A 16,762-nucleotide genomic window follows, 5' to 3' on the forward strand; every position below is an offset into this window, starting at 1 on the left:
GCTGGTTGAAATGATTTCTCTTTTTTTTTGTCACCTAAGACAACAAAAGAAAAAAAATCAGTGCAGATTTTCTTTAATAGGTGTTTTGTTTTGTTTTTTAATTGTACCCACTTCCTACTAGATATCTCCCACTGCTGACAGTGGGCAAATATTCAACCCTATCTATTACAATGCTACTGAATTAGTAACAGAGAGAAAGCTGTGCTAGTCTATGTACTACAAAAATAAAAAAGCAGTCAAGTAGCACTTTAAAGACTAACAAAATAACTTATTAGTTGAGCTTTCGTGGGACAGACCCACTTCTTCAGACCATAGCCAGACCAGAACAGATTCAATGTTTAAGGCATAGAGAACCAAAAATAGTAATCAAGGTTGACAAATCAGAAAAATATTATCAAGGTTAGTAATCAAGGTTGACAAATCAGAAAAATATTATCAAAGATAGTAATCAAGGTTGATAAATCAGAAAAATATCCTTGATGATAATTTTCTGATTTGTCAACCTTGATTACTATTTTTGGTTCTCTATGCCTTAAACATTGAATCTGTTCTGGTCTGGCTATGGTCTGAAGAAGTGGGTCTGTCCCACGAAAGCTCAACTAATAAGTTATTTTGTTAGTCTTTAAAGTGCTACTTAACTGCTTTTTTGTTTTAATGCTAGTGAAGTAACAGAGAGGTAGCTGTTTAAGTTTGTATTCTAACAAAAAAAGCCACAGCAGTTATGCACCACTTTAAAGACCAACAGAATAATTTATTAGGAGAGGAGCTGTCGTGGAACCCACTGAAGAAGATCTGAAGAAGCAGGTCTGTCCCACGAAAGCTCAATCTAATAAATTCTTTTGTTAGGTCTTTAACGTACTACATGACCACTGGTTTGTACTGCTAGGGAAGGCGCTAAAAATTAGCAAGTCGAAGACAATTCATCAAGTCTAAAATATTTAAGAAATATAGTAAACCCTCATGATGCTGGCAGAAATGGCACCGGAAGCAGTGGTGTGCCCCCCCCAGCAGGGAGAAGACAGGGACCACTTGGATGCCCCCGCCCTCCACAATATCTCGCAGCTGCCCGCTCCCCCAGCCAGGGAAATTCCAGGGATCTCCCCGAGCCCTCTCCCCCAGTTTACATGAAATTTGATTTACGTGGAGGTTGCCCAGGAAACAACCGCCACTTAAATCGAGGGATTACTGTAGTTTAGTATACGGCCTTCATCCAGAAAGCAAGTATATGGCAAATTTAGAAAACAAAATAAGTAAGAATACAATGAATTGCATGATAGTCCAGAAAAATCAAGAACACAAGCAAAAGGAGCTTCAGGGACATTAAAAACAGATAACGTTGCTGTCACAAATGCTCATTTTGTGACACAGTACTAAAGGAGGCATTTCAAGGTGATGAACACAATTCTGCAGTAGGGACGAAGCCGTGCTAGTCTATATACTATCAAAACAGAAAAGCAGTCAAGTAGCCCTTTAAAGGCTAACAAAATAATTTATTAGGTGAGCTTTCGTGGGACAGACCCACTTCTTCAGACCATAGCCATACCAGAACAGACTCAACATTTAAGGCACAGAGAACCAAAAACAGTAATCAACGAGGACAAATCAGAAAAAAAAAGGTCAAGGTGAGCAAATCAGAGAGTAGAGGGGCCGCGCACGCGCGTGTGTGTCAAGAATTAGATTAAGCCAAGTATGCAAACGAGCCCCTATAGCGACCCAGAGAATTCCCATCTGAGTTCAAACCATGTGTTAATGAGCTGAATTTGAATATAAAAGACAGCTCGGCTGTCTCCCTTTGAATAGTGGTACAATTTTTTTTTTCCAGTAACATGCAAACTCAAGTCATTAACAGAAAGGCCCACTCCATTAAAATGTTGACTAACTGCTTTGTGGATCTGGAGTTTTTTTATGTCTGTTTTGTACCCATTAACTCTTTGTCTAAGGAAGTTGGAAGTCTGTCCAACGTACAAAGCATCTGGGCATTGTCAGCACATGATGGCATGTATGATGTTAGTTGAGGAACACGAGAATGTGCCCTTGATTCTGTGAATAACCTGGTTAGGTCCAGTCATGGTATTTCCTGAGAAGATATGTGGACATAGCTGATATGTGGGGGCTGTAGATGATGACCAGTGGTGTTCTGCTCTTGGCTTTTTTGGGCCTACCTTGGAGTAGCTGGTCTCTGGGTATTTGTCTGGCCCTGTCGGTTTGTTTCTTTTTCATTTCTCCTGGTGGGTAGTTCAGGTTTATGAATATTTGGTAAAGATCTTGTAGTTTTTCGTCTCTGTCAGTTGGATCAGAGCAAATGCAATTGTACCTAAGGGCATGACTGTAAACAATGGATCTTGTTATGTGTGCAGGATGGAAGCTAGAAGGGTGTAGGTAAGTACAGCGATCAGTGGGTTTCCAGTACAGTGTGGTACTGATCAGGCCATCCTTGATTTGTACTGTAGTATCTAGGAAATGTCTCTCGTGTGGAGTAAATCGAGGCATAAGTTGATGGTGGGGTGCAGACTGTTATAGTCTCTGTGGAATTCTAGAGTCTCTAAACAGCCCGCAACTCAAACCACTGCAACGCATTATTAAAGACCTACAACCTGTCCTTAATCAGGATGCCACACTCCAGAAGGCCCTAGGTGACAGTCCTGTTCTCTCCTACAGACAACCTCCCAACCTTATGAGGATCCTCACCAACAGCCACAGTCTATAACCCCAGGAATACCACTCCTGGAACCTCTCCTTGCAACAAAGCCCGCTGCCAGCTTTGTCCACATATCTTCTCTGGAAATACCATCACTGGATCTAACCAGGTTATTCACAGAATCAAGGGCACATTCTCATGTTCCTCATCTAACATCATACATGCCATCATGTGCCAACAATGCCCAGATGCTTTGTACATTGGACAGACTTCCAACTCCCTTAGACAGAATTAATGGGTACAAAACAGACATAAAAACACTCCAGATCCACAAAGTGGTTAGTCAACATTTTAATGGAGTGGGCCATTCTGTTAATGACCTAAGAGTTTGCGTGTTACTGAAAAACCATTTTTGCATGACTATTCAAAGGGAGACAGCCGCGATGTCTTATCTTCAAATTCGGCACATTAACACATGGTTTGAACCTGGATGAGAATTTTCTGAGTTACTATAGAGGCTCGTTTGCATACTTGGCTTAATCTAATTCTTGACCTTCCCCCACCCTTCCACTCTCTGATTTGCTCACCTTGACCAATTTTTTTTTCCTGGTTTGTCCTTCTTGATTGCTGTTTTTGGTTCTCTGTGCCTTAAATATTGAGTCCGTTCTGGTATGGCTATGGTTTGAAGGAGTGGGTCTGTCCCACGAAAGCTCACCTAATAAAGTTATTTTGTTAGTCTTTAAAGTGCTACTTGACTACTTTTTTGTTTTGACAATTCTGCAGCATGCTGCTTTAGACCAGCTTAAAATGAGCCATGGTCAGAATTAACTCTGCTAGGTTCAACAGGTTTTTTAAAAACAGGTTTAAGAAGTTGTGGAAGTAGAGAGCAAATAACATGCTCTGCCCTCTGAAAAAAACAGTTATGTTTAATTTCAAACATGAGGCATTTCCTTTTACCCATTCTTGTCTGAGGGAGCCATGCAGAGTGCTCTCCAAATGTAACATGACTGGTTACTCTCCACAACCACCACGTTGACCAGGTCATGCCTACAGGGTGAATAACCATCAGGAAGTCTCAGAGAATCCAGAGTGAAAAACATACTGTCGTCTATTACACCACTTCTTCCACAAACACTGGAAATACGAACCTGTAACATTTACACAAGAAGTCTTATTTTGTGGCACTTGCTTAATTTGTTTAGCACAGAAAGTTTTAAAACAGCTACCACAGAATAGTACATGTAATGATGTTTAAAATTGAAGAAAAATGAATCTCAGGCATTTCATAGGTTATAAGTTTAGTATGCAATATTTCTATGAAAGCAGATAAACACCACCATAGTATTTCTTACAGTTAGAAGTGCCCAAACACAATTAAAATGTGCAGAGGAAAACCTACACTCAAAACGTACAGCAGCCTACAGATAACGTCTGGCTATTGAGCTTCCAGACAGCACAGCTATCAAAGAGTTCCCTCACCCTTCATGGAAGTAATGGAAATGAGATAACAGTTAAAACAAACTTTTCACCAGTTTAATCAGCTGGCAATTTTATCTTTTAATTGGACACATAGTTGGCACCTGTGAAGACTGATTTTTGGATACACTGGATATGTGGTGACAAGAAGCAACACAGTAAACCCTCAATGTTATGGACCCTGATTTAGCATACTTTGGTAACAATGGTGGAGCACGGGGGGAGAATGGGATGTCCATTGTTCCCAAAGTCTGCTGGGGTCTGTAAAATCAATCAATCATTCTCCCTCCAACAAGTTGAGACTTAGCACTGGTGCAACCTGGAGAAGCTGCCAACATATGCTGTATGCCATGTACATGTCAGCCACGTGCAGCGAAGTGGAGCAGCTTCTCAAGTGATGGCATCTTCAGCGAGTGGCACAGGTTTTTTGGGGGTGGGGGGGAAGTAGGGAGAGGGGCTGAAGCAGTAAACCCTTGCACATAAAACGGACTTTCAGGAATGGCAGACAACCTCCTCCCCCCATTTCCGTTATATCGACGGTTACTGTAATAACATTTTCACTCACCAAAAGACAAACGTCCTTTTACAACCAGGACTGTTTAGAAAACTTTTAAAGCTAACTTCACAACAAGTTAATTGAATAATGATATTCATTAGTTGTGGTTCAAGTGTATGTCACTATAGATATTTGAGGTACGAGCTGGTTTCTGTATTGACAATATAATTTGGGTATTTTTTAAAACAAACGAACAATCTCCACAAGTGGCTGGTACCTACAAACAACAAAAGCCAACCAATATATTTCCCAAATGACATATTTAAAGCCTCCTACAAACTTTGTTTTAGAAATAATCCCCTATCAACTCATGAACATTAGTGTAAGAAATGTGCCAGCAGGAGCTCAATACTGCTGAAGGAGTTGGGGAATGTGTTCTTCGGAGATTGTTTGCATGAAAATGCAAACGTGCATATGTAATGCCTTGTAAACAAAGCCTGATGGGAGCAGGCAAAGCAGTGAGGTTTTGTCTATTGTAAACAACATGTTGTAAAGTCACAATTTATGCTATCACCGAGTCTAAGAACTGTGGAGTCTCAACAAGGCTTGAAGTATTGTGGGGGCACACAGCAGTCACCACTGCTGTGTAAGGTATGGATTGCAGAGGGCTCCCTCCCTCAAAAGCATGGTGAGCGTGAAAGCAGGGAGGCATAGTGGTTGAACCAGATGGCTGGAAGCCTTTTGGCTATACAAGTGTAAGACTGGTTTGACTAGTTCTCCCCTTCCCCCGTTCAAAGGTAGACCTAAAGATGTGTCTAATTATTCTCTGAGAATCTACCTTGGTGGATACTGAAATACTGTGGGTAGGCCCAGAGCTGAATGCCACTATGAGCTGAAATCACAGAAAGCTGGAATCACACACGACAGCAGCAGGTGACTGGCAGCCAGCCAGGAAGAGGAGCAGTGTGAGGCCAATAGGAGAAGCAGTAGGTGGCCGGCAGAAGTGACTGGCAGCTGGCTGGTGGAGCAGCTGACAGGGAGCAAGTGGAGCACTGGACCAGCGCAGAGGTGGCATTGCCTCAGGTTCAATGAGGGAATGCATCAGGGTGATATGTCAGGGCCTTCACGGACTGGACCGTGTTGTAAGTGGGGCATTCAAACAGGGTATACGAAGAAAGTTTGTGTGTGTAGATTGGCTGTTTACAGTATTGAACTGGTGATCATGAGACAAAGGACACTGCTCAATCCATCTGAGCCAATCCTTACTTGAGGACTGGTTATGGACTGTGGGTGTGGTATTCTCCCAAGCTTATGCCATATGACTTTTCTGCCTCTTTCATCAAAAGTTGCTTTTTTACACTCAGACTCTGTGCTTGCACGTGGGAAAGCACTGCCTCTCTGAGGTGCCCACAAGTGCATGACTTTCCCAGGCTGCTGGGTGGGGGCTGAAGCCGGTTCCGCGTGAGATGGATGAAAAGGAACCCTTAGATGTTGAACCTGGCCCTGGTTGCTGCCAAATCCTTCCAACAGAAGGGTTACATTAGAATGAAGTTAATTTTATCATTCATCTGGAAAACCTGAAGTATTAAGTCTCAAACTTGGATTTTACAAAATTATTCATTTTCCTCACAGCTTTGTATCAAACATATAAAATAACTTACTAGGAAAATACTATATGGCATGAGGTACAGATCTATGAGAGGATAATGCATTGGTGCATTCATGCAAAGCTCCCTCTCAAAATAAGGCTCTGCATTATACTTGAAGATACACATAACTAATAGGCATGCACATAAGCTTTCAAATACATGCACTTCTGAACATATTGATAGATAGTCTCACGCCCATCATGTACACATTTCAAACTACTGGCAGATCATGGTTTCAAAAAAAGATTCTAATTAAAAGTATTATTTAGGGATTACTGATAGATTGTTCAAACTCAAAAGTGAACCTGTGTTTTAAGTTGTCCTGCAGCAAACAGTGAATTCTGTTCAAAGCATTAATCTACTGAATACTTCCCCTCCACCATTCTGTCTGCCACCACAAGCCTAGATATTTACCCAGAAAAAAATATAGTTTTCCCACCAATTTTCAGCTGCTGCAATAAACACAGAAATTCATAGAAAAATTAAATCAAAGGGCACTATCAATATTATAGTAGATCTGTTAAGACAAGCAGCCGTTTTCCCTCCTACAGTACAGCCTGAAGAAATAGTCATCTGTCAAATGCCAACAGCAATATTTAAAATACATACTTTGTCTACTCGCTTATATCTCAGTGGCTTCACAGAAATTGCTTCACTGCTCCATGTTGTTGGGTTAATAACATATTCAGCTTGCACCCAGTCACCTTTACAAGGTTTGAAGCCTACAAAAAGTGACATTTTTGCTAGTTACCATAAAAAGACATTTGCACAGCTTCGTGGAAGAATTTTTTCCTGCTATAAGAGAATTTTGATTTGACATAATTTAAGGGATGTTACTATTACTGCTAAGATACACTAAAGTACACTTGCTAGCACAGTTATATATTAAAGTGTAACATGAAAATGGGATCCAATGAATTGCAGCATTTACACTTTTTCATTTCTTCCAAAGAGCAGGCCCTTGACTTCGTGTCTGGTTGCCTGATGGACTGTTGGAACATGCTGAGACTTCACTGGACACTTACCCGCTTTAGACAGGGCAAGGGGGAAGTTAATTCACAAACCACACTTGCCAAGTACTCAAGCCAAAGGTTTATTCTTAACATATTACAATGAGTACTATTTTGTAGACACAGAAATGATGATCTTCATCTGGCAATAAGTTCTGCGCAGGCACCGCCTACATCCATGCGTCCTCAGAAGTCAGTACAGCTACACAAGAGTATCTACACAGATGGCTTTGAATCTTCCACACTAACCTGTGGAGAAACTTCCACTGTTCAGGCTATCATGTCAGGCAGCAGCATGAAGCTTATGGAAAGCTGGCCAAAGAGAGGATTTTAAAACTTGTTTTCAAAAACACCACCAGCTACTGAGTTTTACCAAGTATGTAAAACAGGGTTTTTAACAAGTTGGTTGCAGTGAACAATGGAAGTGAATTTAAATGCCATTTAATTCAAAAATTTAAAAATCTTTGCGGACATAGAAACAATGAAAAGATCTGTGACTGAACTGTGATTTGAACAGTCAAATTTGCTAAGCTGTTATGGGAACTGTTTAAGGGTAAATCATCAAAACCTGGCTATGGCTACGGCTACACTAGAGAACTTACAGCTGCGTCACTGTAAGCTCTCTACTGAAGGTACTTTAAGATAGAGTGCCACTCTGATGGCTTCACTAATCCAAGCTCTCTTGAAAGGAATAGTAGCTATGTTGGCGAGACGCTCTGACACACACATGCATGAGTGTGAACACTAAGTTGACACAATCACGTTGCTTGAATAGCTGGCTATTTCCACCCCTTTTGTGACAATTTATGTTTACTTCTGTACATGCTTAATACTTTCATTTGTGTTACTGCTTTACTCCCACTCAATAGTAAACTTTAGAAGTCACTGTGATAAAGCAAAACATGGAGAAACACTGGATCACCACTTACTTATTGTGAATTTGGCTAAACCTTGTCCATCTAAATAAAAATAATCCTAATTTTTAGATATACATTATTTAAAAAATGTAAAGTTAAGAGTGCAAAATGGCTCCTGAAACAGAGAGAGTCTACATTTAATACGATAATTATGAAGCCACACAGTTGCATTCCCTCCTGATGTGACTTTCTACAGCAAGTTTCAGCCATTTTGGGGGCGTGCATGTGTGTGGGGGCAGCGAAAACAGTGTAAAACCCTGCATGAGAACTGAGTTTTAAAGTGAGATCTGTGGGGACATCCTGGATCAGTTAGGAGCTAATCCTTTTTACATATCAAACATGTTTATTTTCAAGGATTTCTTAATTTCACTAACTTCTCTATTTTTAGAATGAGAAAGGATAGGTCTACTGTGAGAGGCAATTACACCTCAAACAAGAAAAATACACTTTTAATGAAAAAGTGACTTAGAGGGCAGTTTACAACAGACTTACAAATATTAAAAATAGCTCTCTTTGTTCCAGTTACTTTTACTCTAACAACAATTATGTACAGTTTGAAATACAAATTCTTGTAATGTGCACTAGACATTTAACACAAGACTTTCTAGATCATGAAAATATAGTTGTGAACATGGTCATGATTCCCCCCACCCACCAAATTCCCTCCAAGCCATACCTTCACAAACCCGGTCCATGGAAAAAGCAGTTGTCTGATTAATATATCCACCATCCTCAGTTACAGATGTAATATTGCCAATTAACATTTTAGGAATTAATTCAGAAGAGTCATAAGTAGGACTGCTATAATTTTCCCATTTGTCAGAGAGAGCTTCTACCTAAAGAGCACAAAAATACAATATTCCCATAGCTGATTGAGTTAGCAAACTTAAAATACATTTAAGATGCTTCATGCGAAGTACTGTATTTCAAGTATTTTATACCATTGTGTTTTATAGCCAACCAAACCCGCTATTTACAGGATTACATACCTGCTTTAGTACTTCAACTTGTGTCCACTTCTCCAAAAAATGATAAAAATATAGAAGAATGACTAGCACTAAGAAGGACATAAAGGCTACGCCTACACTAGCCAAAAACTTTGAAATGGCCATGCAAATGGCCATTTCGAAGTTTACCAATGAAGCACTGAAATACACATTCAGCGCCTCATTGGCATGCGGGCAGCCGCGGCACTTCGAAATTGACATGGCTCGCCGCCGTGTGGTTTGTCCAGACGGGGCTCCTTATTCTTATCTCCTCTGCCGGCTCTGACGTCGCCTGGATAAACAAGGTCCACGATACCAATCGAGCGATCAGGGCTGGGTTGATAAGTTGGCTACCGAAAGAAAATTACAACTAACACATGCTAGCCATTGGAACATGGAACATTCAAACACTGATCAACTGGAAAATTAGAGCTACTTCGGAAGGAGATGGAGAGATACGGATGTGATATACTTGGACTGGATCAGGAGAGATATGCGGTTGCGAAGTCATTTGGTCAGGAAACAAAATGAAGCAGGAGTTGGATTCCTTCTTAGCAGAACAGCATTATTATACAAACCGAATCACACGACCATCATTCTTGCGCTCACCGAAGCAAAACCATTTAACATCTCAGTCATTCAGGTGTATGCACCCATGCTGGACAGTATGGAGGAAGAGATTGAGCTATTCTATAAAGACTTGACAAAGATGGTGGAGGAGATACCAAAGAAAGATGTGTTGATCATCGGAGGAGACTGGAATGTGAAGGCTGGGAAGAGAGTCATGGGAAGGTTTGGATATGGAGAAAGAAATGAACAAGGTGAGAAACTGCTAGAGTTTGCTACAGAGCATGAGATGGTGATCTGCAACACGCAATTCCAACAAAGGGACTGTAGGAAGAGGACATGGTGATTGAATGACAGGAAATCCAAGAACATGATAGATATGATTTTGATAAGAAGATGGATAACATCAGTACAGCAGTGCCGAACTTTCCAAGCAATTGATATAGACTCAGACCACAGCCTAGTGACTGCAAACATCAAGATAAAACTCAAAAGAAAATGTAAGACACCACTTAAGAAAAGAAGAGACGTGGCAAAGATATGTGAGGAAGAAACAGGGAATGCATACAGAACAGTGCTCCAAGAGATTAAGAATATCCCCACGAGAAAGACCTAGATAAGAGAGTCGCAGGGATAGCCATTGTTATAGAAGAGGCAACTGTGCAGAGACTGTTCCAGAAGAAGAAAAGCTCAATAAAGAGAAGTTACTCACCATAGTAACGGTGGTTCTTCGGGATGTGTCCCCGTGGGTGCTCCACGTTAGGTGTCGGGCTCGCCCCGGCGCCGCAGGTTGGATCTTTCCAGCAGTTTCTGCCGGACCGCGCATGCGCCGGCGCGCGCCGCTCCCTTGCATGCTCCCGGCCACATATGCGATCCGGTCCCTGCCAGTTCCTTGACCAACCACCTCGGATGCTCCTGCAAAACACTAGACAGAGATCCAAAGCGGGGAGGATGGGCGGGTGGTGAAGCACCCACGGGGACACATACCAAAGAACCACCATTACTACGGTGAGTAACTTCTCTTTCTTCTACGAGTGTCCCCGTGGGTGCTCCACATTAGGTGACTACCCAGCAGTAACCCAAGATAGGAGGTGGGTAATCGGATTATGTGCAGCTTGTCCCCGAGAGGACCGCTGTCGAGAGACTGGTATCCTCTTGGAATACCCTGTGAAGGGCGTAATGTTTGGCAAAGATGTCATAGGATGACCAGGTCGCCGCTCTGCAAATGTCTTTTAGCGCAACGCCCTTGAAAAAGGCTGTTGATGCTGCCACCTCCCTAGTGGAATGAGCCCTGGGCGGGGCCAGTAAAGGAGTCTTTTTGAGTTCGTAGCACATTTTTATGCAGGATACGATGTGCTTCGAGATTCTCTGCGAAGCGAGACCTTCTCCTTTTGATTTGGGAGCGAGAGAGACTAGGAGTCTATCCGTTTTCCGGAAGGACTTAGTCCTGTCTATATAGGAAGCCAGCACCCTCCTCACGTCCAGGAGGTGTAGGCACACCTCTTTGTTAGAGTTACGAGGCTTTGGATAACACGAGGGTAAAACTAGAGGTTCGTTAATATGAAACTCTGAAGAAACTTTGGGAACAAAGGCTGGATGCAGCCGTAAGGTTATCGCCTCCTTGGAAAATACTGTGCAGGGTGGCGTTGCCATAACTGCCGCAAGCTCGCTCACCCTGCGAGCTGACGTGATTGTGAGAAGAAAGGTCGTCTTTATCGTAAGGAGATGGAGGGAAACCGTGGCTAGAGGTTCAAACAGTGGTCCCGTTAGCGCATTAAGCACCAGGTCCAAGTTCCATGAAGGTGGAAGCGGTTTCCACGGGGGTATAGGTTTACCAGCCCTTTGAGGAACCTGGTAACCATGGGATGGGCGAACACCATGTGCCCTTCCTCTTCATGTCTGAAAGCCGAAATAGCGGCAAGGTGGACCTTTAACGAGGATAGGGAGAGTCCTCCTCTCTTGAGGTCCAGTAAATACTCTAATATTACAGGTATAGGCACAGCAAGGGGGGCTAACTGTTTGATAGAACACGATGCAGTGAAGCGAGTCCATTTCTGCTTGTAGGTCTTCCTGGTGGAAGTCCTCCTGCTACTTTCTAGGACTTGTTGCACTTTCTCCGTACATGTGCTCTCTAGGGAGCTGAGCCATGGATTAACCATGCCTGTAGTCGTAGGCCTCGGCGGTGTGGATGCACTATGGACCCCTGAGCTTGCGTGAGCAGATCCGGTGCCACCGGGAGGGGCATCGGTGGACGGTCCGACACGCGCAGGAGTAAGGGGAACCATTGCTGTCAATCCCACGTTGGGACTACTAGGATCATTTGGGCTTCCTCTCTCCTGGCTTTCTGCAAGACTTTGTGGATAAGCACTGTGGGAGGAAATGCGTAAAGCAGGGGGCCCCTCCACGAGATCACAAATGCGTCCCCCAGGGACCCCTGTCCCAGTCCTGCCCTGGAGCAGAATTGTGGGCACTTCCTGTTGTGTTGAGTGGCGAACAGGTCTATCTGGGGAAAACCCCATGCGTGAAAGATCGGTCATAGCAGATCAGAACGGATCTGCCACTCGTGCGTGAGTGCGAAGCGCCTGCTCAGCTGGTCTGCCTTCACATTGTGAGCGCCTGGTGAGTATGAGGCTTTCAAGGTTATATTGTTGGCGATGCACCAGTTCCACAATCTGACTGCTTCCGCACATAAGGCACGGGACCGAGCTCCTCCTTGCCGATTTATATAAAACATGGTGGAGGTATTGTCTGTACTGATCCTGACTACTTTGCCTTGTATATGGTCTCGAAAATGTCTGCAGGCGTTGAACACTGCTCTGAGCTCCAGTATATTTATGTGCAGTGACTGTTCCGTGGAGGAACGCAGTCCTTGCGTCACCTCTTCGCCCATGTGTGCTCCCCACCCTATGTGGGAGGCGTCTGTAGTGAGGAAAACCGATATTTGTAGTTGGTGAAAGGGCACCCCTGTTAGCATGTTCTTGGGGTTCACCCACCATTGCAGGGATCCGCGCACCTCTGTTGTGGGCGACACCACCCTGTGAACGGTACGTGCTGCCGGTTTGTAGACGCTCGCCAGCCAGTGCTGCATGCTGCGCATGTGTAACCTGGCGTTTTGTACTACAAACGTCGCTGCTGCCATGTGGCCCAGCAGCTGTAAGCACGTCAGAACCGGCACCGTAGGGCTGAAGGTGATGACCTGCACGAGGGAACCGATGGCTCGAAAGCATGTCTTTGGCAGATAAACCCTTGCTGTGATAGAATATATACGTGCCCCTATGAACTCTGTGTCCTGTGTGGGGTCTATCTTTGATTTTGCCAGATTGATGACCAGGCCGAGCAAAGAGAACGTGCCTGCTGTGACGCGTATCATGTGAAGTACCTCCTCCTTCGAGGCCCCTTTCAGTAGGCAGTCGTCCAGATATGGGAATATAAACACCCCCTGTCTGTGCAGGTAGGCTGACACCACTGCCAAGGTCTTGGTGAAGACTCTGGGGGCCGAGGAGAGGCCGAACGGCAGAACCTTGTATTGAAAATGTTCTTTGCCTACCATAAACCGGAGAAAGCGTCTGTGAGCCGGGTGGATAGTTATGTGGAAATACGCATCCTGTAAGTTGAGGGCTGCGAACCAATCTCCATCGTCCAGTGCCGTAAGTATAGAGGCAACTGTAATCATCCAAAAGCATTGCTTGCGCAGGTACCGGTTGAGGCCCCGAAGATCTAGGATGGGCCTCCAGCCTTCTATCTTTTTTTCCCCGTGAGGAAATATCTGGAGTAGAACCCTTTCCCTTGAAGTTGCTCCGGCACTCTTTCCACTGACCCTATGAGTATGAGATGGTCTACCTCCTGCTTGAGTCTCGCTTCGTGGGAGGCATCCTTTAGGTGGGGCCTGGGTGGAGGTCGTGGTGGTGGGAGCGACTGGAAGGGGATCGCATACCCCATGGCTATGATCTCCAGTACCCATTTGTCTGTGGTGATCCTTTGCCACTGGTAGTAGAATGGTCGGAGGAAATGGTGGAATAATAGCTTCAGATGACATTGCGCGATGGTAGTGATGCTGCAGCCCTGGATCTGTGTGTCAAACTTGTGGCCTTTGGCCCTGCCCCGAGGACTAATAGCTCTGTTGGGAACGTCGCCTGGGAGTTCTGTATTGCTGATGCTCTTGATGTCGCCCTTGCTCGTAACCCCTGTAGTACTGGGGACGCTGTGGTCGATACTGGTACCATCTTTGCTGAGGGTAATACTTTTTCTTCCTGTGTGGAGGGGTGTAAATCCCCAAGGTCCTAAGAGTAGCCCTTGAATCTTTACTGGAATGAAGGACCGAGTCGGTTGATTCAGCAAACAGCTTGTGTGTGTCAAAGGGGAGATTGACGATCTTCGCCTGCAAATCCCTCGGGATACCCGATGTTTGGAGCCAGGACTCCCTGCGCATAACCACTGCCGTAGCTGTTGAGCGTGCTGCCGTGTCCGCTACATCTAGGGCGATCTGAACTCCCGTCCTCGAGGCTGCGTAGCCTTCCTGCACGATGGCCTTGAGCACCGGCTTCTTGTCCTCTGGAAGCGAGTCCATGAGGGAAGTCAGCCTGGAGTAGTTGTCAAAATTATGGTTCGCTAGATGCACTGCGTAATTCGCCATTCTCAACAGTAGGGTAGAGGAGGAGTAGACCTTTCTGCCAAACAACTCTAGTTTCTTGGCATCTTTGGCCATTCCCCCTGTCTTGTACTGAGAAGTTTTCGACCTCTGTTGAGACGATTCCACCACCAGAGAATTTGGTTGCGGGTGGCTGAACAGGAAACTCCATGCCCTTCGCCGGGACGAAGTACTTCTTATCCGCTCTCTTGTTTATAGGCGGAGTGGACGCAGGGGTCTGCCATACTGTGGTGGCAGACTACATGATTGCTTCATCAAGCGGAACAGCTATTTTGGAAGAGGCCGGAGGTCTCAGGCTTTTAAGGAGCTTATGGTGTTTCTCCTGCACCTCTGCTGTTTGGATGCCTTGCGTGAAGGCCACCCTTTTAAACAGCTCTTGGAACTGTTTGAGATCGTCCGGAGGATGGACGTCCCCTGGGGCCATGGCCTCGTCAAGGGAGGATAGCGAGGAACCGCTAGGGTAAGCCTCTCTGGACCCCTCTGGGTCCTGTTGACGGCGATACATCCTCTCGCTAGATACTTGCGAGGGAAAATCTCAGGGTTCCAGAATCAACTCCCCCTGAGATATCTGCGTTTCCGTCCCCGTCCGCGATTGCCCTCAGGGATATTGAACCATCTGGGGGGGATCTCTCCCTGGGAGTATGCCTATGGTGACTATGCCCCATGTGATAGGAGCGACCATGGCAACACAGGCACTGCTCCTGAGATGGGGACCTGGACCACTCTCGAGGCGCATACTCCCTGCGCCTGGGGGAGCGAGCGTCTGGATAATTGAGATACTGGAGAGACTGACTTTTGGTAGTACTCCAAAGGTTCAAAGCCCAAAAAGGGCAAAGGTGGCCCGAGCCATGGGGAGGCTGGCTGTAGGAACGGGGATGGGGGCTCAGGATAGGCTGGGGGTGACCCCTGCCTTCTTGTTGGGGTCCGCAGCATGAGCAGAGGGCTCAGAGCGAGCAGCCCTGCAGGCCTGTCTGGAGAAGGGCTGCGGTGACGGGTTTTCTGTGCTGCCTTTCCCCTCCCCTGTAGGGCTGGCTCCGCCCCCTTTTGCATCGGGGATCTCGGCCCCGTTGTGTGCACCGCGCTCGGCACGCTCCGCTGCCGTGCCGCACGGGTGGTCTCCCCCAGTGCCTGCAGGCCGCGTGCCTGCGCGCTCTGCACCGCCGGTTCCCCGGTCATCGGTGCCGCTGCCTGCGGTGCTGCCAGTTCCGGCGCTTGCCTGGCCGCTGCTCTGCCCGCAGTGCGGGGCGGCTGTTTGATTATCGGAGGCTCAGCCTCTGCCACGTGCATCTCCGTGCCACCGCCGCTGCTCAGCTGTAACTGCGGCTGGGAGCTATGCGCTCCACTCGTCCCACTCACTGTGGCTACCGGCAGGGACTGGGTTGGTGAGAGCTTCCTCTGTTTTTGCGCTGACAGGGTGAGGGAGGCAGCTTTCCTTTTATGGGCCCCTGCGCGTCCCTCCTGCTGCGGCCGCTCCGGCACGTCTGGCTGGAGGGCCTTGTTGAAGAGCAGCATTTTGGGCCGCATCTCCCTGTCCTTCCTGGCTCTGGCTGTGAGCTTAGCGCAGAAGGAACCTTTCTGGGTGACATGAAATTCCCCAAGGCACCTTATACACTGACTGTGCCTGTCGGAGGCCGGCATTGCTTCGCGACATGACTCGCACTTTTTAAATCTTGAAGAGGACATTATGGTGAGTCTTTGAGATGTTAATAGGGTACTTAGCACCTTCTCTGTCCCTGTTCCCCTCTCTGACTCAGCCTGCCGCGGCAGGAGGCCTGATGGCCCTATGTCGCCGGGCCTCCGGTGCTCCGCTTGTTACTAAGACTGGAAGCTTTACTCCTTCCCCCTTTTTTTTGGAAAACAATAACAAGCTAACTTAACCTAAAAGACTGAAAAAAGAAACTCTAAAACACTTTAAGAACGTTAAATACGCTGACTCTGGCCGTAGCCTGAGCGGATTCCGTCTGCAGCCGATGGCGGTTAAAGAGGAACTGGCGGGGACCGGATTGCGCATGTGGCCGGGAGCGCGCAAGGGAGCGGCGTGCGCCGGCGCATGTGCGGTCCGGCAGAAACTGCTGGAAAGATCCAACCTGCGAAGCTGGGGCAAGCCCGACACCTAACGTGGAGCACCCACGGGGACACTCATAGAAGAAGAAGTGGATACCCAGAAGACAATGAAGTTGGTTCAAGAGAACAGAGCATAGAAGATCAGAAGAGATGTTTCTGAGATGGCAGAACAGCAATATAGGATGAAATGCAATGAGGTAAGGAAAGCAGCCAGAAAGGATAAGGAGAAATGGTTAGAAGGGCAATATGAAGATATCGAGAGGTATTACCGCAAATGTAAGACCAGGGAGGTGTATAAGACAATTAGGAAT

At 45.9% G+C, this 16,762-nt stretch overlaps 1 protein-coding gene across 1 annotated transcript in view; it reads right to left on the minus strand.

Annotated features, from left to right (window-relative positions):
• The window catches only part of MOV10L1 (Mov10 like RNA helicase 1), a 104,627-nt gene that overhangs the window by 77,957 nt on the left and 9,908 nt on the right, over window positions 1-16,762 (minus strand). Inside the window, exons 3-5 of the mRNA XM_075005932.1 lie at window positions 8,863-9,022; window positions 6,869-6,981; window positions 3,601-3,786 (exon numbers count right to left, since the gene is read on the minus strand). Coding sequence (XP_074862033.1) covers window positions 3,601-3,786; window positions 6,869-6,981; window positions 8,863-9,022 — 459 coding nt within the window. The remainder of the gene's footprint in view (window positions 1-3,600; window positions 3,787-6,868; window positions 6,982-8,862; window positions 9,023-16,762) is intronic.

The sequence above is a fragment of the Carettochelys insculpta genome, chromosome 1 (genome assembly GCF_033958435.1).
Source record: "Carettochelys insculpta isolate YL-2023 chromosome 1, ASM3395843v1, whole genome shotgun sequence".
NCBI lineage: Eukaryota > Metazoa > Chordata > Testudines > Carettochelyidae > Carettochelys > Carettochelys insculpta.